The sequence below is a fragment of the Ictalurus punctatus genome, chromosome 14 (genome assembly GCF_001660625.3).
Source record: "Ictalurus punctatus breed USDA103 chromosome 14, Coco_2.0, whole genome shotgun sequence".
Taxonomy (NCBI): Eukaryota; Metazoa; Chordata; class Actinopteri; order Siluriformes; family Ictaluridae; genus Ictalurus; species Ictalurus punctatus.
This window is the reverse complement of record NC_030429.2, coordinates 10,844,837-10,869,466: the sequence shown is the minus strand read 5'-3', so window position 1 is coordinate 10,869,466 and position 24,630 is coordinate 10,844,837. Positions and strand designations below refer to the sequence as shown.

At 38.9% G+C, this 24,630-nt stretch overlaps 2 protein-coding genes across 6 annotated transcripts; one reads left to right on the top strand and one right to left on the bottom strand.

Annotated features, from left to right (window-relative positions):
- The first annotated feature begins 1,211 nt into the window (after positions 1-1,211).
- On the top strand, positions 1,212-9,687 carry ldha (lactate dehydrogenase A4). 3 transcript variants are annotated; one of them, NM_001201288.1, is given in 9 exon segments: positions 1,301-1,364; positions 3,928-4,059; positions 5,433-5,550; positions 5,649-5,680; positions 5,807-5,822; positions 6,053-6,226; positions 7,067-7,184; positions 8,415-8,538; positions 8,647-9,215. In NM_001201288.1, coding segments are annotated over 8 exon segments (876 nt in total). In that variant the 5' UTR covers positions 1,301-1,364; positions 3,928-3,930; the 3' UTR covers positions 8,812-9,215.
- A 201-nt stretch (positions 9,688-9,888) lies between these two features.
- Positions 9,889-22,717, bottom strand: LOC108275131 (tumor susceptibility gene 101 protein). 3 transcript variants are annotated; one of them, XM_017485738.3, is made up of 10 exons: positions 22,310-22,717; positions 19,685-19,772; positions 18,970-19,035; positions 18,710-18,873; positions 16,617-16,743; positions 16,092-16,149; positions 15,842-15,936; positions 14,430-14,632; positions 13,122-13,361; positions 9,889-11,578 (listed from the first exon to the last, which is right to left on the bottom strand). In XM_017485738.3, the coding sequence occupies exons 1-10, from the start codon at positions 22,349-22,351 to the stop codon at positions 11,489-11,491; spliced, it is 1,173 nt and encodes a 390-aa protein (XP_017341227.1). In that variant the 5' UTR covers positions 22,352-22,717; the 3' UTR covers positions 9,889-11,488. The 3 variants fall into 3 exon arrangements, with proteins under 3 accessions (XP_017341227.1, XP_017341228.1, XP_017341229.1); XM_017485739.3 differs by lacking the exon at positions 22,310-22,717 and adding an exon at positions 19,119-19,176; XM_017485740.3 differs by lacking the exon at positions 19,685-19,772.
- Between the last annotated feature and the right edge of the window lie 1,913 nt (positions 22,718-24,630).

Sequence of the window (24,630 nt, the reverse complement as noted above, 5' to 3'; positions counted from 1 at the left end):
TGTGAACATGAGAGTTCTGAATCTAAAACATTTTAAATCCAGCAAACAGCTTTTAAAAGCTGGTGATTGTCGGCTTTGGTCAACGTCTGTCGGTGGAGCATGAACTAGGCTTCAGAGATGCATTTAACCCTGTTCACAAATGTACTTAGCTCTGTCCATTTGTGATCCGATCACACAGGACACATGTTAATTAGTGGTGTCGTTCATGAATGATTCGTTCATTTTGAACGAATCTTTAATATGACTCAGGAATAACGAGTTGTCTCAGATTAAGTAGGTTAACGGGAATAACGAGTTGTGATTGGTTCATTTTTGACCACACACCTGCTGCAACATCCCCATAGGTTCTGTACAGGAAACAGAAATGATTAGTTCACCTCTCGAGTCTTCGGGTTCGAGTCGTAGTTTTTATTCCAAATGTGATCAACGTTTGTGCAAGTACTAGATGTGTTGGGGAATTTAACATGTAACATTTTAATTATATTCTGCTGAAATGAACTAAATGACTCGAAAAAAGATTCGCTCATTATGCTGAACGACATTCAAAGATCCGAGTCAGTAAAATGATCTGAACTTCCCATCACTAATGTTAATGCCAGGTGTGATTCAATAACTATGCAAATTCGCTCATGACATCATCAGGTGATATCTAGCAGCTTGAAGTACAGATCAGTTATTTTCCCCTGAAAAGATTTGGCAACATTGCACCTTTAAGCAGTTCTTTGGCTAAATGCCAAGCCATGTGTTTGCTGTCAATGTGAGTTTGCCAAAAAAAAAAAAGAAGAATGTATTGTTTCTAATGTGCTTCCTGGTGTAGCTTCTTCTTCTCTGATGCCACACTATTACGAAAATGACATTTTGTACCATGAACAGGCGTTCATTATTCATTCATTCTATTCATGCATTCAGATGAAGACAGGTACTATACAATACAACAGTTTTTCAACTTTTTTTTCCTGCAAAAGGGAAAAAACGTGAATTATGATGAAATTAGTTGTCAGTTACTGGTGTTCCACACAAAACCTAAATTCCACAGTAGCCTGTTTTAAAAGTGGAAAAACCATGAAGGCGTTAAACTCCACCGCAGCAGTTATTTCCTATAAGTAATAGCCTATGACTGTTACTAACGCAGTGTGCGTGAGTGAAAACGCATCCGCACGTCCGCATCCACAGTGACGTTTTCTACAAGGGACGTGACTTTCACCACGAGGCGCTTGGCCACTCCCCCTCATTAATATGCATCGCGTGACACGGTTCCGCAGTTTATAAAGCGCCGCCCCCCCTCCCGCAACACGCCGTCGTCGCGGATCAGCTCTGCTCCAGATATCCCACCGGATCAGCTTTAACCGAAACACAGATTAGAGGTAGGTAAGAGTCACCGTCGAATTATACATTTATTTCAAATAAGATGTTGAATTTTAGCTAATGGTAGCCTGATTTAAAACCTGGGTGCATGTACATCACTCAGTGTATTGATTTGTTTCTCTGTAATATGTATGCATTTCACTTTTCTCAGTGATAAAATAGGTTAGATCGGATTGCAGACCGTGTAAAATGTTTGTAAGGTATTTATACTTGTGCATTGGAGTTGTCACGCCCCCTGTTGCCTATAATGATGCGCTGTTTATAACGATTATTGTAGGGTTTTTTTTATTAAAGACTCGTTGCTTATCTAAATAATAAGCAGCAGTTTATGTTCCTGGTGATCTTCCATTTTTAGACAGGAAAGTGTTAGATCTGCACCAGTGCTCTGAGGAAGGAGTAGTCTAATAAAAGCAACAGTGTAGCCAAACCTTCTCAGTTATTCTTCTGCCTCATATCCGGTCTCCATCTTCACTGTTATTACGCAGTTCTACACAGAATGAGTATTTGTTGAGACCGGGTCAGTTGTTTTGTAATCTTGTAATTCATGCACCGAGATCACCTGTTGAGTGCATTCAAATAAAAATGACAAGCAACAACAGGCTCTTTTTTTTAAATATATATCTTTTTTTTTTTTAAAGCTTGTAGTCCATGTCCACAGTGTGTAGTCTAATAAGGTCCAGCTGGTCTCCTAAACCCATTTACCGTGTCACAGCGGTTTTATGGCTACAGTCTTCTCTAGACTTTGCAGTGAATCATAAGCGTACGTGCCGAAGTCCGTTTTGCGCATGGACATGCAGCTTCCGACACGTTCCTTCAAGCAATGCATCTTGGTCCATGTAGTCGGGTTTTTTTTTCGTTTTTTTCCCCCCCTTCCCCTCTCGGTCATTCAATGAGCAAACCTCCAGTCATCAGGATGTGTATTTAACAAGTTCATATCCTCACCATACTGATTTTGATAACGCATTAAGAAGGTTGCTGCTGTCATTTGTCCGGATGTCCTGAGTATTACGTAATCCGCAAGCCCCGCCCCTCCTGTACCATGGCAATGACTTATGACCGAGCATTATAACTTATAACTAGCATTTAATCAGACAGACAAGCTATTAAATTAGGTCTACGGTGTAAAGTTGATTGCTTCTGTAATTATACATCACTGCTCATTGTTTTTACTATTTTATTTATTATAATGTTTTATATCACGTTATATAAACAGTGTTTTGAACCCATTATTCTTGAAGTGGGAACCCCCAGTAGTCTGTAAAGTACAGCTACGCTCTTGGATTGCAGGAAAAATGTTACAGCTGTCCAGGGATGGATTAGTAAAGCTGGACAGGAACATGAGCACCATGAACCAGTGCATGGTGGTCTGACCACTCTGCTCTAAAACCCAAACTCGTCCTATATTACAGCTTTTAAGTACCCTGCTGGAAAGAAAAAGAAAGCCACTGAAATTTTAATGGTTTCCACTACAAATACCATTACAAACATTCAGCTGACTTTTACAACCATTACCATTATTGGTCCTTAATGGTGTCCACTAGATATAAAATTCCATTCTTAGTGCGGATTTATGGGTATGCATGTTGTCGTCATCGCCCCCCCCCCCCCCCCCCCCCCCCCCCAATCCATGCATCTGGCTCCAGTTAAACAGTTAAGACCTAGATCTAAATGACTGTTTAGGATTGTTAAAAATTAAGACCTGCACAGCAATACATTTGCATCTTTTATGTGAGATTGTTTATATTCCTTGGCTCGTGTTATGTCTGACCATGTAAAACTATGCTTGTGAACTATGCTCGTCAAGGGTTCATGGGCACATTTCCAGTGGACCCTGAGTTGGTAATCCATCTCGGAATCCAACATGGCTGGTTTTGGGCTATAAGGAAAATTAAAAATCTAATGGGCATGTTGGAATCCCAAGCTTTATTTAGCATTTTATTCACTTTTCATCCAAAGTGAATTACACTCAAGCTGAGCAGATCTGGCTAACAGTGACCACTTGGCAGTACCAATATTCTAACTCTCAAATTTCTGATCAGCAATCTAGAGCCCTAACTGCTGAGCCACCCCTGCCCCATGCTTTACATGCTTTGTGTGATATATGACGATGCCTAAGTGGCTTTGTTCTAGGGGAATACTTAAGTATTATCCTTCAAAACCCAATTATCTATGTGCCTTCCTCTATATGATGCTGTAATGGCTGCTGGAATGTCAATCCCCTGTTCTTAACCTTCTCTAGTAACGCATCATAAGAAGCAAGTAAAAATAGGTCATCCAGTAATACCAGCAAAGACACAGCCAGAGCTAAAGAGTTGCTTGTAATCATTGTGCTGGAGACACTTTTTTTTTTTTTTTTTTTTTTTTTTTTTTTTTTTTTTTTTTTTAAATAAATTTCTCTCTTAGACTTTTTTTGTGTGTTTTCTTCATGACCTGGAAGGAATATGTGACGTTTAAACTGACTGTAGCTAAAATAACATTGAACACTGGCTAAAATATGACAATGACCAGTATATCCAGATTAAATTACTACACAGCATTCTGATACGAGCGGTCCTTCTACAGAAAATGGCATCCACCAAGGAGAAGCTGATTGCCCATGTGAGCACCGAGCAGCCAGTGGGCTGCACCAACAAGGTGACTGTGGTTGGAGTTGGCATGGTGGGCATGGCCGCTGCCATCAGCATCCTGCTCAAGGTGAGACACCATTACTATGTTTATAGCACTATGAATACTGTATGTCAAACAGAAATATAACAATATTTATTGCTGAAGTTTACACCCCCCTTCATCTTCTTGGGGGTATTATTGGATATTAATTTTTATCTACGAAACAAAATGATGCTTTCAATTAATGAAGCTTTCCAGTTACAATCCTGGTACAAAATCAGCAGTTCTCTTTATTAATGAATAAAAATATGCCTCTCCATGCTGTAGATCATTAATGTAAATTAAGTTAACTGGAGGCAAGTTGGATACAAGTAATACAATTTATATTATATTCGGATAAGCGTTTAGAATCATTTGTCATCTTAACAAGGTTTGTTTGGCCATTATTGCTTGTGTAGAGTTTCCCATATTCTCCCTGTGTCCATATGGATTTCCTCAGGGTTCCCTGGCTTCCTCCCACCTCCCAAAACAATGCCAGTAGGTGAATTGGCAACCCTAAAATGCCCCTGAATGTGTGTATGTGTGTGTGTGCTTGGTGTCTTGTGATGGACTGGTGTCCCTCCTGGGTGTATTCTCACTTCACGCTTGGTGCTCCTCAATCCACTGTGACCCTGATCAGGATAAAGTAGTTATTGCAGATGAGTGATTGTCTATCTGTAAAACTCTAATCAGATGTTGTTTCATTATTACAAACCAGGGGTATGAAAACTTTTGCAAGGAACTACAATTTCACAACAGATCAAGTTAAAATAAGGATCTAAGGAACTGCTATTTTATAATGTGAAGATGTTTTCGGAATCTTCAGGTTTGCAGTGTTGTACACTTGTTTTTCAGCTGAGTAGATGACTGGAATGTAGTCATGGTCCTTTTGATTCCTGTTGAATGAATTTAAGTATGACGGACATTCTGGCTCTGAGTAGTTATGGGAGCAGAACAAAGCTGGCATTAAGCCACGCTCCAGCAATCACTCCTGTTCCATTTAACTCTATCTAGCAGTTATAAAGCAATAAACCATCCTACTCTACAATTAGTACATCTTGTGTTCACGTGAAGGCACAGTAGTGACTTTGCAGCCCAGCCTTGACGGTCTTTTAACGTCGATCATCTCGATAAGTCTTGCTGGATAGCTTAGATAAGAGCCCCCATGTAAGTTGCACATGGAATGATTCTCACGTCAGGCTGTCACTCCCAAATCTTCTCTTAACTGGAAAAGTTTTAATGTCCAGCCTTTTTAATCTGATATGTTCTGGTATAAATTAATGTATAGGTTATATTGTATGGGGAAATGTCTAAATGAATGAAATGAGTTCTCTCAGCCTGACATGAATAATCTGGAACCAGGACACACTGTATGCCTGAGCTTTGCTGAAGGCCTAAGCATGTGCTATAATCTTGTACAGGAACTTACTGATGAGCTGGCCCTGGTTGATGTGATGGAGGATAAGCTGAAGGGAGAGGCTATGGACCTGCAGCATGGTAGTCTCTTCCTCAAGACTCATAAAATTGTGGCTGACAAAGGTGAGAGGATTCACGTTGAACCATTGAGTGGAAGTTTAATTAAATGTATGCTATAAAATGTGCCCGGCCAACTAAAGTGTACTGTGTGTGTATTCCAGACTACAGCGTGACTGCCAACTCTAAGGTCGTGGTGGTGACCGCTGGGGCTCGCCAGCAGGAGGGAGAGAGCAGGCTGAACCTGGTGCAGAGGAATGTCAACATCTTTAAGTTTATCATTCCCAACATTGTAAAGTACAGCCCCAACTGTATCATGCTGGTGGTGTCCAACCCAGGTTAGCACTCATTTTCCAGATCCTATTCACCTCCCACCTGAGAGCAGATCACTTACCATGCACTAACAGATTAAATTGTATTTTGGAGTCATGGCTACAGCCTGCAGTCCTTGCATATATTTCTAACTTTGTATTGTGCTTTTTAAAAAAAACAAAAAAATGTTTTTTGTTTTTTTTTTAAATATATATAACTGTTTAACCTGACAGATTTTTTTTTTTTTTCTTTTCAGTTGATATCCTGACCTACGTGGCATGGAAGCTGAGTGGCCTTCCCCGGAACCGTGTGATTGGTAGCGGCACCAACCTGGACTCTGCTCGATTCCGCTTCCTGATGGGTGAGAAACTGGGTCTGCACGCATCCAGCTGCCACGGCTGGGTGATTGGAGAGCATGGCGACTCCAGCGGTGAGGCTTAAAACCTTTTTCACTCTTAAAGGCAGATAGGCAGCTGCATTCATGGTTTAAATTTTATTTCAGTATTACAAATCTGTAATACCCTACTGGGTATTTATTTCATCTAAATAACAAACATATTGGAGGGGAGGGAGGAAATGATGACATGTTATGGATGTGTGTGAAGTAGGCTGAAAAATATCATCCCAAATACAGATGACGTATTAGTTACATATTTATAGCTTTTCTAGATACTCAAAGCAGTTTACATAGTATGGGCAGGGGGCAGTGTTGTTCTCCTCAACCACCATTAGTGTGTAGCAGCCACCTGGGTGATGCGATGGCAGTCATAGTGTGCTAGAACTCCCACCACAAACCAGCTATTAGTGGAGAGGAAAGTGATGTAGCCAATTCAGAGATGGAGATTATTAGGAGCCATGATGGGGAAGGGCCAATGGGGGAATTTCGCCAGGACATCAGGGTTAAACCCTTACTTTTACCATAAGTGTACTGGGATTTTTAATGAGGTTGTTTTTTACTCTGTAATCACCTGACACTGTCACTGTTGAGCTGTGTGAAATTACAGTTTGGGTAGAAAGAAATCTGCTTCAGCGTTGCTTCATGCCATTGTGTGCTTCTTGTGAGCATTGGTGGTCATGTTGTGCTTGGTTCCAAAGAAATCCTCCTTAAGGCCTTTGTTAAAAGCAAACAATCTGCAATGGGGGCCATAAACACAACCTTGTATTGATGTTATTTTGTCCTTGAAATGCAGGTTGGTGAGCCCTGCTAGCCCATTTACACCAGCCAGCTCTGAATATATTGGTTATATTGTCTCTCTTGCTTCTCTTGCAGTGCCTGTATGGAGTGGCGTGAATGTAGCTGGTGTTTCCTTGCAGGGTCTCAACCCAGACATGGGTACAGACAAGGACAAGGATGAGTGGAAGAATGTCCACAAAATGGTGGTTGACAGGTGAGAAGTGCACCCTCAATTAAATGCCCTTCAATTGACCGATGCCATGTAGAACTGAGGAAAAATTTACTGTTACATGAACAGTTAGAAAACCAGTTGTAACATGGCGTAAGCAGTGAACTTGAGCAATAACAGAAGTTATGTGAAGGCGTGACTAGTATTTGCCATGTGCATGGTAGAACTTTGAGACCAGATAGTGTAAGGGATCATGACTCCTTTAGTAGCTTAGAGGTTAGATCAGTTTATTGTGTCAAGATGATGCCAATAAATTCTAGTTGGAATTCTGTGCCAGGTTATATGATATCAGCCATATTTGTGCTGCAAGTCCGATTACACAATTATAATTCTTTCAGTAGTGTTGCAGTGCCACAAGGTGATGACATTTTTATTACTGATGACATTTTAGACACATTATTGCAATCATCCCATTCTGAGAGATTGGTTAAATTGACACTGCTAGAACCTTCCAGTTGTCTTTAGTTGCAGAATCGCTAAACTGATCTCTAGTGAGCATGTGAAATAATGTAAATAAATTTGTAATGAAATGTACATTTGGAAAATTAAGTGGTATGTTTTTTAAAAATAAATTTACATTTCTTTTTAATCATCTGTGCGCACACATAAAGGCAGATGGGCAGCTGTGCATCATTTCTGTAATCCTTTTATTTGTATCAAAGAATACAAAACATGTGGTTCTGTCCGTTTGTGTACTTTATACTTTGATCGTACGATGTGTGCTTCGTATCTCTATTTTTAGTTTGTCCACTATTTGAGGGGGAGATTATTTGAGTAAATAACTACCTCTTGTTCATTATAGCCACGTTAAAATTTCACATGCACCGTTCATGTGCACAAGTGAGAAATGAATCGTCAATGCTTGAAGTTTTTAGACTGACTGTATTCTTTGTCCATGACCTAGTGAACCAGTATCAGGATGCATTTTTATTTGTAGAGACTTCAAAGCATTTCTGTAAGTCACCCTGGACAAGGGCGTCTGCCAAATTCCATAAATGTAAATCACCCTCTAATAATCCAACAGAATTAGACAGCCGAACTTATCCATAGTGACATACAGAAGTGCTTTACAGTCGCCATCAATAACATATCCTCATGCTAGGACAAGAGATAGATGGGATAAGTTCATGCTGCCATTGGAGCCATTTGAATAAACAGGTTTTAAACACGGGCTCTTAATCTTATATTAATTTTTTTGTTTGCATTCTTTGCTAGTGCTTACGAGGTCATCAAGCTGAAGGGCTACACATCCTGGGCTATCGGCATGTCTGTAGCTGACCTGTGTGAGAGCATCCTGAAGAACCTTCACAAATGCCACCCAGTGTCCACCCTGGTCAAGGTGAGAACTGATAACTGCTTATGTCTGGCTTGGTTACACACTTCATTATCAAAGCTCTATTGCTGTAATGGAGTTGCATGAAGCTGAACCCTTTTGCTATATTTTCAGGGAATGCACGGTGTGAATGATGAAGTTTTCCTGAGTGTGCCCTGCGTCCTGGGCAGCAGCGGCCTGACCGACGTGGTGAAAATGACCCTGAAACCGGAAGAGGAGAAACAGCTGGTAAAGAGTGCTGAAACCCTGTGGGGTGTGCAGAAGGAGCTGACCTTATGAACAGTAACCTCTCCCTACACATAGCCTCACTCAAAAGTGATGCCCCAACATGTCTAACAGTTCTTCCCTGACCCAGTCCTCAACTCTTCAGTCTGGGTCCGGTGTCTCCAAGCAGGCCTCGGACTCCTAGACCTCAACACTCCTCACTGTAACTTTAGAGGAGGATAGATATTTGTGTCGTCTCGAATGTAATGAGTAATATATATTATGGTCTTTTGTGAAAGTGTTTGGGTGTTAATGCTTCATGTTGTCTTTCGCACTCCTGATGGTAGGATTTTCAAAAGAATTGTATTTGAACAGGGTGGTCGGCCAGTTTGGGTTTCTGTATGGTATAAGTGTGCATTCTGAGCTCAGCAGGCATTCCATCCTATTTTCTTCCCAATACAAAATAAAAACCAAAGCAGTCAGCAAGAGCCACTTCCTGTGAAATCAAAGCTGCATTGTATATTTGGTGAAATGCCAGCAGCTGTATTAAGGCATGCATTTTTATACACAACCAAAAGTGCACCGATTTCACATTTTGATTCAAACTCCAAGTACACGAGTTTGAGATCTCAGATGTACACGAACAGTGGAACAAGTACCAGAGACCCAAATTGAATTATGCTGTGGCTCATTTAAACCACTGGCATTATCTCCGTAAAAGTTCATGTTTCTAATGGCTTGTTCATGCAGCATTCACACCTACTTGTGATATGTGCATGTTATCTCATCTGCAGAGATTATTTTTGTATATTTGTTCACGTGAACTGAAACGTGTTCCTAGTTGCATTTTACTGAGACACAGATCTAAAAGTGGAACCTGATGTGTTGTGGCTATCTAGCATTTCACTCCTAACTCCCTTCACTTCAAAATAAAGGTTTAACTGTACAAAATCCATGCTTTTATCTCCTCATTTGATGCAGGTCAGAGTTGGAGAGGTGTTTAATGTTCAACATGGACAAGGATAAACATTTCCTTTTATCACCCGACCCTTCCTGCTTTTGTGTCCATAGAGACGACACATGAGTCAAGGAAAGACTCACCATTTATATTTAAGACTCGAAACAAATAAGCATTGTTGGTGAAAGATGCTATTACACTGACTCCAGATCATCCTACTTTTATTGAGATCTTAATATTAAGGATTACAGATCTGAAAACAAAAAAGAGAAACAGACAAATGTGAGAGAGAATCCCCTTCCTATTAAGAAAATCTAGTATGCAAACAAAATACATATAAATAAACATGATAAACCTATGTGATTTTTAAAACTGCTGCCAACATTTTCTTATTAATTTCTTTGGGACCTATTTAAAGGAATACAAAATTAGCTCTCGTCCCAAAGCTAATACTTTCACACAATATACAGGCTCACTCACACAATCACAAATTAGACAGTAAAAGGTATCACTTAACAATTGAAATGTCGAATTTGAAACAGTTACATGAGTGATGGTCGTCCCCACCATGACTGAACCAGAACACGTCAGGCTTTGGTCAGAAGCACAGGAGTAAAACTATAAACGTTACAAAGTTCTTCCTGTCCTTCCTGAAAGGTGATCGTGTTTGGCTCAGAATGAAAATAAAAGGAGTGTGGAGGACAGCAGCAGCAACTGACTGGGCTACATGTTGGAGTGTTGGTGAAAAACTAAACACATCGTCAGAGCCATCAGATTTTGCTATAAAAAGGACCTATCGTAAGCTACATAAAGCTTAAAAACGTCAGTACCAAGAAGGCAGAACGGAAATAGAGATAAAATGAAGTCAAAAGACACTGAAAGGTGTGCATAACTTCGTTTTTTTTTCTCTTCTATGCATGAAGAAAGAAATCCCCACCTGTAATCTTGTCTCCAGTCTATTAAACAGTTACTGTGTATCTGCCCTAATTATTGAATTTAATCTGATTATTAAGTAAGGAATAAAACAATGGGCTGTGTTGTAGGAAAATAATCACTTACAGGATGGTGTGATGTGGCCTGAAACGAAGCTGGAGCTGATTATTTTCCTACAACGGTATGTTGCAAGAAAGTGTTTTATTCCTCTTAGACAACAGCAATTTGCCAACAATTACGTTAATTTGTAAAAAAAAAAAAGTAATCTTTTTTTATCTGTAATATTTACAGTTAATGTAACAATTTCTTGTTCAAACTTGCATTCTAGCGGCTATAAACGGTCGGTACCTCATTATCTCTTGAACGAGAAAGTAAAAAGTCCTCTGTCCTGTAGATTCTCCCGTGCTTGAGAACTTACTGACTTTTACAACGCGCCGACATTCGTGACTCCTTCCATAAATAGTAAATAACTCTCTTTACAGAAAACTGCGTCGTATCAACAATTATGTTAGCTAACAACGTGTTTTTGAATCTGTTTTATTATTAGAGGTTTATTATGTGGCGCATTATATGGAGCATCTGCCATACAAGTCCCTGTGAACATGCGGTTACTTTTGAAATGATAAGCTTAAAATGAGTACATTAGTAGAAACCTGTGATTTGCCTTGGGGCTGGCGCTACTGTCAGAGCTGCTGTTACAGAAAACTGGTCAACACCCACTGACCAATCAAATTTGAAGGTTCAACAGCATGGTGGTATAACGGAGATTATCCAGTGTCTTGTAATTTGGGGTGGGGGTTACACAAATGTTTAAGAAACAGAATACAGACAGAAAGAAATGGAGTTCAGATGGCAGTGGGGTCAGTAGAGGTCACTGAGTCCAGCAGTCTTCCGAGCCTTCTGCATAAGCGCTCGCAGCTGGAACTGTTTCCGGGAGAGCAGGCGGACATGCTGGAGCAAACACACACACAGCAGAGAGTTCAATGTTACACCCAGAAAGCTCCAGATGCTTTGAGGATAAATTTGAAGATAAAGAAAACAAAAAAAACCAAAACAAATTAAAGCTGCAAGCAGCGATGAACGGGCCCTCGCACCCTGGTGCACGCTGGGGCTATTCTGCCAGGGGAACACCGTTCCATTTTTTTAGCACTTATATGTTGTTAGGAGTGTATCACAATGTAAAACATGTCATTTCCTGTTGACAGTAGGTGACGCCATGACTGCAACCGAATATTGGCATGTATATGTCTTCAGGCTAGGATTCGTGTCAAACGTGAAGTTTGGTGGTTAGTGAACATTGTATGTTTGAGTTAGTGTAAAACATGTCAGTTCATGTTGCCAACAGGTGGCGCTATGATTGTAACTAAATATTGGCGCATAGATGTCTTCAGGCCAGGACTGTTATCAAACATGTGATGATTGGAGCAAATTGGACATTGTATGCATGAGTTACAACAACTTCCTTTTTCATGGCGAAACATCGAAATATGTCAGACCGCCACGGCCACGCCGTGCAACGACAACTCAAAAGCTTTGCAATTTAACATCGCCAAGTCCTTTAGATCAGACTGACCGAATATGACCTCGATCAGATGAAATCTCAAGGAGGAGTCCGTTAAAGTACGAGGCCTGGAAACGGCAAACTCTGAGCAAAACTTGCAGAGAAATATCAAAATGGCTGACTTCCTGTTAGGTTAAGGATATAGCTCTAAGATAGTTTTTTGTACGTTTTAACATGTTACATATGCCTACCAATTTTATAACATGTAGGTGAAATGTAGCGCGAGGGCTGCTTCGTTGAAATTTTGTAGGTGGCGCTATCGAGCCATTTTGCCACATTAATTCTAAAACCTCAATCGGATGTAAATTTTCCCCACTTGTGAGGGGTATGCAAAGTTTCATGAGTTTTCGAGCATGTTTAGGCCTCAAAAATGTGATTAGTTTCTTATCGAAATTTGTCAGGCCGCCACGGACATGCCCTTCAACAAAAACTCAAGAGCTTCGCAATTTAACATCGCCAAGGCCTTTAGATTTGACTGAAGGAATATGATGTTGAGCGGACTAAATCTCTAGGAGAAGTCCATTAAAGTATGAGGCCTGGAAATGGCAAAATCTGAGCAAAAATTTCAGAGAAAAATCTAAATATCTGACTTCCTGTTGTGTTAAGGATATGGCTATAAGAGACTTTTTTTAAAGAGACAGGTTGGCATGTTACATATGCCTACCCATTCTCGTATATGAAGGTGAAACAGTGAGAGGCGCACATCGTTGAATGTTTGTAGGTATTGCTATTGAGCTATTTTGACACACCTAACTAAAACATGTATCAGATGTAAATTTTCAGCACTTCTGACGTGTGTGCAAAGTTTTCGAGTACGTTTAGGCCTCAAAAATGCAATTCATTTCGGAAGAGAACACGGAAGAAGAAGAAGAAGAAATGGAGTAGATACAATAGTAAGAGATGAATGAACACAATTGAGAAACATGAGGCAACCTTGAGAAAGACCTCCAGATCAATGACGCCTCGGCGCAGAGCCTCTCCGAGGTAGAAGATGGTGTCTTCGATGGCGTTCTCCTCTGCATACAGGTTCAGGATCTGCTTGTAGAGTGGCGCTGTGGGAACAATGACATCATCAATATCATTGTTCTCTGACTGATTCTCCATTTTCTCCAGAGCCTCTGTCAGTTCTTCATCTTTCTTCTTTAAGAGCTCAATATTCCTGTCCACCTCAGTCTGAAAACACACAGAAGCACTAATAAGAAAAGAAGATACAAGAAATATCTACACACATATATATATATATATATATATATATATATATATATATATATATATATATATATATATATATATATATTTTTAAAAAAGGTTCCTTAACAATAATGGACATTTTTTTGAAAAAGGTAGAAATTATTATTATTTTTTTAAATTGGCTAAATAGCACAGCTCTTCGATGGTATATGTGCAAATGTGCTGGTTATTACAACAAAAACAACAGAAAAAAAGTGTTTTTTTTAAACAGTGTTACTTAGGCACTTAAAGATGTACAGACCCGTCAGACACATCACATTAACACCACCTGGTTGCAATAGCAATAACCCTAACCCTAATCCTAATCCTAGCGGGAGGCTATAATAATTTTTAAGATCGAGCCAGAATGTATTTTTGAAAAATGTCACATTTTGCTGTTGGGTGTCACGATCAGAAAACACAAACGCATTTGTTTTTTTCATCATACCATCAAATCGGACACCTTTTTAAGCCAACAGAAGACGATTGTGATTACAGGCTATTAAGAGGGATAACTGGTCCTAATCGGGAGTGATTACGAGTGAGTTTATGGACATTGAAGGCTAGACCACCACTTAGAATAATTGAGCCACTGACCGGACCCAATCCTTCAGGATCTTCTAGAAAGTGTTAGTTATCCGAATAGCAGTACCTGACTTTTAGGAGGAATCCATAATAATAAGTGGATAACATTTTTTAACTACTGTCAATCCGATTCCTAAAGCAAATTCATGATTCGGTTAGATTATAAACACGTACTGTCAGGTTGCCAGGCTACCAGGTTACACGCAAATCTTTTTTTGTTTACAAATACCAAAGGGGTCTATATTAGGTTACATTAAAAGGGCAAAACCCCAGCAGCTATTCGCTAGCATTTAAGTGCCATTGTAACAAATATACATAGTTCTCAAAAATGACCATTATAAGATATTTAATCCACTCAACACCCAGATTTTTAATCCACCTTTTTTATGAAATAACTACTCATGACAGTGGCGGCTAAGCTCTCACCACTTCCTGGTCAAGCCTGGACACCATCTCCTCCAGCTTCTGATGGCCCTTCTTCAGATCCTCTTCGGTGCGCTTAAGTGCGTCCAGCTCTGCCTGAGCCCGATCCATCTCTTCCTTCATCCTCCAGCGCAGTTTATCACTCACTGCCGAGATGAGAGAGGCACGGATAGTGTCCTCCCCAATGGTGGCGTCTCGACTCGGACCTGGAGACAAAAGCAGAGATATAATTCTGATCTGATGCCGCTATATGTGTTGTGAGATATCTCGAAATTACAGAATGGCACTGGTGAATTCTCCAATCTGATTGGTCTGAAGGTGTTGTTTAGTTGGTTTGGTTAAGGCATTGGGCTAATGATTGGAAGGTTGCGAGTTCAAATCCCCACACCTCCAAGCTGCTACTGCTAGGTCCCTTGAGCAAAGCCTAATCCCTAAACTCCTCATTTTTTTATCCTGTCTTTGTAAGTAACTTTGGATAAAAACCTCAGTCAAATTAGATCAATGGAAATGGAAAATACCCTGCAAGTGATAACAGACGTTAGCCTCAATTATTTTCTTATAACTATAGCATGTCCTCAGATGTTGTCCTGAGACCTTACATACACAATTAAGTCACTAAAATCACACTGGAAGTTGGAGATGGAGTAACCTCTATAAAGTTGAGGGTTAAGTTAAAGTTAATGGCTGTTTAGTACACAATATGCATTCAATCACATTTGATCACCAGACTTATGGTTACAAGTCCATGAGTTCTGTCACCATCGTAAATCTTTTAGAGAACAGTTATGATTAGAACCCTGATCATGCACACTGCTGAATAATGGCACTAGATCACAAGTGTACTCAACTACTAATGTCATGCCTTTGGTCAGCATGGTGTGAATGTCACAGGGAAGATCAATGCCACATTGGGAAGTTCTCCATGGAACCTTATCTTGCTCTCAGGCTTCTACATGCTCTCTAAATATAGACAGTCAGAGACCAGAAGGCTATAGGCTGGCCCTTTCAAACTTGACCTTTCCATCTCCCGAATCTAATTACAGACTTGACCTTTCTGAGCGCTCCAGCGAGGTCACAATATGTAGGTATAGGCCTGAACAAAAGGTCAGAGGTCAGGCAAAGGTCAGTGGCATGAATGAATTTTGTGACGTGACTGCTAACAATATCGCGGACCCAGCTCACTGTACGCTGCATGTACATCTTTATAAATTTAGCTAACTTCAAAGACAGGAAATGAAAAGTTCATTGATGATGTCTAGGTCTGGATTCATATTTATAGTTTACAAGGACAAATAGAAAACCCTAGAATATACTAGCTCTTTCTATTGGAGCACGTACCTAATAGGTTCAAAAGTCATTATTAACTGTATTTAATGTGCTACAAATCACAAACCCCACAGAACAGCACAACTCACCCACAGTGGTGACTTGCGGCTGGGACTGGTAGTGAGCAGGACCCCCCGTGGCAGGATACGCGCTCCCTCCAGGGTAAGAATATCCTGGGTAGCCACTACAGCAGAGGAAGATACACACATTACACAACCAAACAGATACACACTACATTTTTAGATAGACAATTTACAATACAGATAGAACAATAATAACAATAGATTTTTTTTTTTTTTTATGATTTGCATTTATATCATGGTTTTTCAGGTCTATTACCATGGATTAGGGTTTGGCCCATAGGCTGATACAGCAGGCATACCAGACATATATGCCTCTGGAAAGGAGAAGAAACACAGCAGCACATCACTGGTGGTTATAAGAGACATCTGCAGTCTAAAACAGGTATTACACATAACATATTCTCATAGACTGCACAAAGGTCTGTTTTAGAGACACAGATTTAGCCCAGTTCTGGAAAAAATGATGTGTCAGTGGTAGGTTTAAAACTAAATTTCCATGTATACTACTTCAATGGCTATTTCCAAAAAGTGTCATCTTATATTAATAATAAAGCCATGGCCTTTATTAAGATGAACTGTGAATCATCAAAAAATATTTCATTACATTCATAAAATGGAGAATTAACAACACTGCCTTCATACACAGCATGTTTCCACATGGCTCTCGAAATCAATCACTATTTACCCTTTTATACATGTTTTTACTGAGTTTCATCAAAGCTGATCAGACACAGGTACTGGAGTGTGTACATGTACATTTATGTGTTTAATGACGTCTTACGATTTGGAGGTCCTGCGGCCTGGAAAGCCTGGTAGGAGGGCTGAGTCGTAGGCCGAGAGAACACTGGAGGCTCTTCTCCAAAAACAACAATCATCACTTGGATCAGGCCGTATAGGTCAGACTGAGGCTGGAGTCAAAACACACACACACACACACACACACACACACACACACACATACACACACACACACACACACACACACACGATGGATATATTGATCTACTGAATAAATTTTATTCATAACATTAGAGAATGGAGTCATATATATGTAACAGAATGCTTACTGCAATAGCTTTAGATTGATTAGAGAATTACAACGTGAGATCGATATAGGATATGAACCTTATAAACCATTGAGTTGGCTAGTTATTAGAAAGTCCTGAATAAAGATTAGCAGTTCAATTTAAAACATATCATAAATGGCTAAATCTTACTACATCTGTACATATTTAACCAATAATGAGTGGCTTAAATCCATGAGAAAATTATTCTACTGAATTATTCCCTTTGGCGTCCTCAAAAAAAATCTCAAATGTCTCAACTTTCATCCATCTGTTTATCTAAACTTTATTATTATCTTACCATTTCATGGGAATAAATTTACCCTTTAATTGAAGGGTACATACATTGTGCCTTCAGAACACATTCATAAGCATTGCATAATTATTCCACAAAGCAATAATGGAGAATTTATGTAAGGCTTATGTCAAAATCAGTGAGATGGCAAATATATTTATTAAGCTGGCTGCTTCATCAGTACATGAGAGAGAGACGAGCGAGTAATAATAATAATTCGATAATAATAATAATTCGATCATTATTATGAGTCGCCTGTTTGAGTGGAGGGTACCTGTGTTTTGTACTGACAATAAATTTATGAAATATTGAGAAATTATCAATAAAGTATCCACCTCTCATCTTACCATTTGGGGAGGGGTATAGGGGTATTTACTACATCTACTACTTATAGGAGCACTATTACATTTCATTCTCTTCTCTGAACTGTTGGTGGTTCATCTGCATTTAAAACTATTATGAAGCACCGTTTAGATACATCACTTATTTATGAAGCACATATACCAGTGAAATTGAACTTATAGCCCTCAAACTGAAGTGTTAAACAAACTTGCATTTATAAACACTGATATGAAGCACAAACTAAGAGTTTCCAAGAAATGATGCCAAGCATAAAAAGGATAAAAAGGTAACAAGCTTGATCAGTCAATGATGATGATAAGTGAGGCTTGTTTCCTCTTCTCTCCTTCGTGTAAAGACAAAGTCGCATAAAGCCTCTAATGTCACCTCATGGGTTTTGACATAGGCCCTTCATAAATTCTCCAGCACTGCTGTATAAAATATTCATGCAAAGCTTATGAATGTGTTATAAAGGCTTTATGTACACTGCCAGTCAAAAGTTTGGAGACACTCAACTGAAATGTTTCTCATGATCTTAAAAACCTTTTGATCTGAAGGTGTATGATTAAATGTTTGAAATGGGTGTTGTAGACAAAAATATAATTGTACCAGCATATTCCTTTCTTTCATTAGAAAACTAACATTTTATTTAAAATAAATATATTTTTTAAACAGATGTCTCGAAAGAAACATTCTGAAAAGCAGCCGATAAGAGTCCAGCGTAGGTGGGAACTTCTTTAATACTGTTTAAAAAGCATCTCAGGGAAATTCCTTAAGAAATCGGTTGAGAAAATGCCAAGGACACATTTCTGGAAATTCTAGGCAAAAAAAGGGGTCTACTTTGAAGATAAAAAAATACTAAATTATTCTGATTTATTTTGGAATTTTTTATCACAACATAATTCCCATAGTTTCACCTGTGTTATTCCATAGTTTTGATGACTGCATTATTATAATAAAATGTGGAAAAATAAAATAAAAATAAAGAATGGGTGTGTCTAAACCTTTGACCAGTAGTGTACGTACCCTCCAAAAGAAAGTGTTCCCACACACATTATAGTCACCTCTCTAGACCCGAGCTGGGAGTGAAATCGATTCTGCATTTACCAGAAGGGTATAAAACAAAAAACCTCATCATCAGATACTGGTGAAGGTGCAGAGGTGACAGTGTCTTACATGCTTCCATTCGTGAAGATATGGCAGGTAGATCTTGCCGTTTGCATCGATGTGTTTCCCGGTCTTGATCATCATCGCACTCGTTGGTTTTACGAAACAAATGGGCGGGTTGTAGGGGTATGTGTCCAACAGCCATAGACACACAGGAATATTGTATACGTTTCCTATAGAGAGTGTAATGGCAGATGAGCGTTTACAATGTGAATGAAGTAAAAATATGTTTACGTTTAGGAAGCTGGGCTTGTCAGAGCAGTTTATACCTCTGTAGCTCACTGGCACTGTCCCAGTTAAACTCATTAGCTCCCTTGTTGATCCATCATTGAAAACTAGGAAAAAAATAGAAGAAAATAAGTCCTATAAAGTTTAACAAAAAAAAAATAAAAAAAATTGTACACAATTTCCTACTTACAAGACAAGCATAAGACAAGTTTTGGTGTGACATTTACTTCTTCAGTCTTGTACTGGAGCTATGGGGGTTAAGTAAGGAATAACACACTACAAGGCATGATGTTACAATCATGGAACAATTTTTACCACTCCAAAGTTGATTCTTTTCCTCAAACATCATGCTCCAAAAGGGTTTATTCTTCTTGTATTTCATCATACTTTTTATCTGTTTATAGTTACATTTAACAATGTGAAATATCCACAACATAAGTTAGCGCTACATGCATTAGATAATACATACAGCTCCACTGTAGACTTAAATTTGTAAATACAGTCTTTCCTTCCTATTTGACAAATTCGGATATGTTGATATACAGTACATGATGAGTACGGAGCAAGCATTATATGAGATTTCCATTAATTGCTATATACATTACTCTCAAAGTGCAAAACTAAAGAAACAAATGTCTCACACCACACTGGAGCGCCACTGACCAAGTACATTTGGGGCAAACATTGTGCTTGAGCTTTACAATACCATTACTATAACCACAAGGAAATAACATTAGGCGACGGATCAACGCTTACCATAAGCATCCATCAGCGGTTTAAGGTCTTTGTATTGCAGGATAACATTTGTGATCTCACGAACTGTCAGGTCACGATATTTGTATTGCTGGATGAAAGATAAAGATAAGCAGAATCATATTTGGTTAAAGAGAAGTCACAGTAATTATACTGAGAAGCCTGATGTCTTCCCAATCTGCAATATATCAAGATATATTATCATCACGAAAGACTTTTCTCTTATTGTGGGTATCGGCATGCAGTTATAACTCCAATGCTGAAGTGCTGAACAAGCAACAGACTGCATGTTAAAATCTTTTTGTACTGTTCATTATTTTAGCCTCCTTTTCCCTCATTAAATACAGCAAGCGTGTGTAACTTTAAAATATATATATATATATATATTGAATTTGTTTATTATCCAATAACACAACCCGAACTGATTTATTCTTTTTATACCACAGCAATTTGCTTTTTTATTTATTTATTTATTTTATTAATGGAAGAACAACATATACATTTTATCCATTTATAGTTGCATTTCATGTTGTGGAACATCCGTTCAATTTCATTTCTGTTTTCACTAATTTTATAGCAGCTATAAACAGTCGTTCCATCACCAGCCTTTTTTTTTCCATTTCTCTTTAAGTAAATCAGACAATGACATGACATGAAGTTTGTCATTTTACAGAGAAACCCCAAAGCCTTCCATCCTTAAAGAACCCATGAAGTGCCTCAGAAACGCGCGGCGCTATTCGATGTGGTGACAATTTCCGCTGAAACAGGAAGTCAGGGCAAGACATATGGAGTGGCACCTCCTCCTTTTTTACATAGCCAATAGCCTTTAGCTTACCTCGCAGCCCGGGCTAAGTGGTACTTGACAGTTAGTAGTACGGACATGTGATCTGACACACATACCTCCTTCTTGAAAGTGAATGAATTTAAGCCATTTTCTTCTAAACAAACGTACAGGTGGAAAACGGAATAAAACTTGGATGTTCGAACAGCCAAAGAGGCATTTTCCGACCCATGCTTGCTGATGTGCTTTCTCTCATTCAACAATGGCAACTTCAGCATGGTGATTTTTATAATGTTGGGGGACACTTCAGATTCTAGAGAGCTTTTGATTAGACAGAAAATCTGAGGAGAAGCTGAAGTGCAGAATGATCCATCCATCCATTTTCTAAATGGTAAATGGCGCACTTATATAGCGCTTTTATCCAAAGCGCTTTACACTGCATCTCATTCACCCATTCACACACACACTCACACAACAATGGTAGCAGAGCTGCTAACTTGCCATCGGGCGCAACTTGGGGTTCAGTGTCTTGCCCAAGGACACTTCGGCATGTGGAGTCATGCGGGCCGGGAATCGAACAACCCGCCCCATGTACCAATTATCCTTCAGGGTCGCAAGGAACCTGGAGCCTATCTCAGGGAGCATGGGGCACAAGGTGGGGTACGCCCAGGACAGGGTGCCAAGCCATCTCAAAGCACAATCACACACACATTCACACACCCACACACACATTCATACACTACGGACACTTTGGACATGCCAATCAGCCTACTATGCATGTCTTTGAACTGGGGAGGAAACCAGAGTACCTGGAAGAAACCCCGCAGCACAGGGAGAACGTGTAGGCTCCGCACACACACACACAGAGCAGTGGTGGGAATTAAACCCCCAGCCCTGGAGGTGTGAGGCGAACATTCTAACCACTAAGCCAGTGCAGAATGAGATCATTAAAATTTCTGCTCCGTATCGGTGGAAGAATCAGACTGTACATTTTTAATCTTCTAAATGCTAATTTTGTCATTGTTTTGGAGCACAATAGCTTATAGATAGATATATTCATACTACAAGCAACAAAACTTCCATTTTGATTTCATGAGGTCTTCAAGCCTTTCCTGTGTCAGAAAACGTTGTCTCCTTCCAAAAACGCTAAACACTTCCTCGCACAAAACTTCATCATATCGACAATTACAAACATTTTTAAGACTAGGTTTATAGTGAGTGTTCTCCACACAAGTACCTGTGTGATTTGTTACTATAGTAGTGATAATATGTTGGAAGGAGCACATTAATATAAACCTGTGAATGCTCTTACAGCCGGAACTACTTTTCATGTTATAGAACATGAATCAACACCTCCTGACCAATCAGAATCGAGTATTCAGCACATACTGGTACTTGGTACATACTGTAGGCTTTTATAACATGGCTCCACTCAGCTGTTGGCATGCTGTTAGCAAAAACTCGGCAGAGTTCCTGACACATATTGTGAAAGTCTTCATGTAAAATTAATTTACACACACACACACACACACACACACACACACACACATACATACATATAAATAGATAGACAGAGACTGAATGTCCAACACATTATACATAGAAAACGACCTAACCCAGCACATGCACTGGAATGCCCCGCTTATTCGATTAATTACTCAAGCCTAGTGACTATACAGTTAATTATGTCATTATTAAGTTTTATTTGAAGTTTACTATAATTATTCATCAAATTAAAGTGCACCTACATTAACGCTAGCTAGTTTTATTCAGCTTAATCTTAACATCCTTCACACACATCTAATACACTGTACTACTGTACACAGCAGCTAGCTAAGGTTTCTTACCTTAAGCATCTTTTTAAGCGCTCCTTCGTTTACAACCGCCATAGCTGACACCCCAAATAGAATTCTTGTATTTTATATTATATATATATATATAAATTTTTTTTTTTTAAATAAACTGAATATGGAAACCTGTAACACTGATCAGCTTTGTAGCTAGCTGGCTAGTTTCGTGCGCGAGCCCCGGTCCCGGCTAATTCAAGCCAGGGCCAGGAAACTGTCAAACCGACAAAACTGTATTTAATAAGACCGCTAAACGTCGACTAGATCACTCATATACATCACACACTCAGAATTAAGTTACTCTTGTCACCGGTAGCAATCACCGAGACAAGATAGCTAGACGTATCGCAATGTAAATAAAACAACTGAGTTAGCCAAAATGGACAGCCGAGCTCCCACTGTATTCAACATTTCAAACTAAAAGTCCTTTACATGACCTTTAAAAGCCCCATGAAATCAAAAGAGGTGTTTTAAAGCTTTTTGTGCCAGTCTCCTGGTTAAACTGTGTATATATATATATATATATATATATATATATATATATATATATATATATATATATATATATATATATATATATATATATATATATATATATATATATATATAAAGGGGGAATCTACGGCTAGGTGTGTGTTACACATTTTTTACGTGGCGAAGCGGAAGGTGGTTGTGCATTAAAATGGTGCAACACAGGGGTTCCCAAGCTTTTCCAGGGCAAGGCCCCCCAACTGGCATTAAAATTTGACCGAGGCCCCACTTTTGCAAGATGTCTTTAAAACACATTAAAAATACAGACCTCTGAATATATCCCCCCCTTTTTTAAAATTAATAATTACATCTTACATATTTACATTACATTACATTAGGAATTGATTGTGTGTGTGTGTGTGCTGTGATTGAGAAAGAGAAAACATACTAGTGGGTGGGATGGGCACACCAAATAGTTGAGGCCCCCCAGGCGCCCCCGGCAGCCCCCACTTTGAAAACCACTGGACTGTAAGACACACCTAGCCGTTTATACCAGGCTCAGTTGACAGCATTGAAAAGCTAAAGCAGTCATTGATGTTTGCAATGCAAAATTTGACTGAAAAGATAAAAAAAAAAAATTATGGTAAATTTGTGTTAGTTATTTTATATACAGGTCATTAGATCTAGAATTCCACTCGCTCTAATCATACACAGAGATAAAGTAGTGCAGTAAGAATACATTTATTTCAATGAATTATAGCAAATAGATATTAGAAAGAGAAAAAAAGAGAGATAGACAGGTTGAAAGAGAAAGATAGAAAGCGAGAGATAGGAAGAGAGAGAGAGAGACTGTTGATGTGAGAATTACAGTGTCTGTCTACTAACAATGAAGCTGTAAGTTTAACTGTATGTTACTATGGTTACAGTTGTTTATAGGCAGCGCATTAATTTAGAACGGTGATTAAACTGACCAGAACTACCTGTGTATTACACGGTTTGAACGCAAGACTTCCAGCCAATCAAAATCGAGTATTCAGACAGAATAATAAAAATAATACCAAAATAATAACAATTTACACCAATCATCCTGTTCAAAAGTTTACACCCCCAGCTCTTAATGTATCGATTTGCCTTCTTGAGCATCAGTGAATGTTTGCACTTTTTATAATAGTTGTGTACGAGTCCCTCAGTTGTCCTCAGTGTGAAAAGGTGGATCTCAGCATCATATAGCGAGTGTTGGAAAGGGGTCAAATATGCAGAAGATTCTGGAAAAGCAAATAATGTGCAGGACCTGGAGGATTTTTCTGAAGAACAGTGGACAGTTTAACTGCTCAGGACAAACAAGGGACTCATGAACAGCTATCACAAAACATGAAAACATCATTGATCATCCATGTAACGACACACAGCATGAATGAATGAATGAAATTACTTACTTCCATAAATTCCTCGATGTTAATACTCATTACTCTCACCAGCTGAGAGAGGAAAATAAGATAAACCTGCACAAATTTCCGAGAATGGGTACTGGAAATGTTGGTAGAAATGCCTTTGGGAAATATCTTAATATAAAATAGATATCATTTGCATTTTCCTTTTAATTTTGGCACTAACAGCATGTCCAAGCTGAAAATGTAACTACTTACTTGTACTTTTCAACTGATTTCGATTTTATTCATCAATTTTATTTTTTTATAATTTGCAGTTTGTCAGATATGTGGCCCAATGTTATGAAAAAGAGAAGACAAACTATGCATTGTATTTTCATTGTAACTTTAGCATTCATTAAAAAATAAAAAAAAAAATTAAAAAAAAAAAAAAGAGCCAATGTAGTTTGGCTTTTCTTTTAC

Bases quoted from the DNA above. Each gene is read 5' to 3' on its own strand.
- LOC108275131 (XM_017485738.3), bottom strand. From the start codon at position 22,351: ATGGCGGTTGTAAACGAAGGAGCGCTTAAAAAGATGCTTAAG. The intron at 19,036-19,684 runs GTAAGCGTTGAT...TTTTTTTCCTAG, and splicing joins ACCGCTGATGGATGCTTATG to TTTTCAATGATGGATCAACA. The intron at 18,874-18,969 runs GTATAAACTGCT...CACTCTCTATAG, and splicing joins AGTGCCAGTGAGCTACAGAG to GAAACGTATACAATATTCCT.
- ldha (XM_017484559.2), top strand. From the start codon at position 3,931: ATGGCATCCACCAAGGAGAAGCTGATTGCCCATGTGAGCACCGAGCAG. The intron at 4,060-5,432 runs GTGAGACACCAT...AATCTTGTACAG, and splicing joins CCATCAGCATCCTGCTCAAG to GAACTTACTGATGAGCTGGC. The intron at 5,551-5,648 runs GTGAGAGGATTC...TGTGTATTCCAG, and splicing joins TAAAATTGTGGCTGACAAAG to ACTACAGCGTGACTGCCAAC.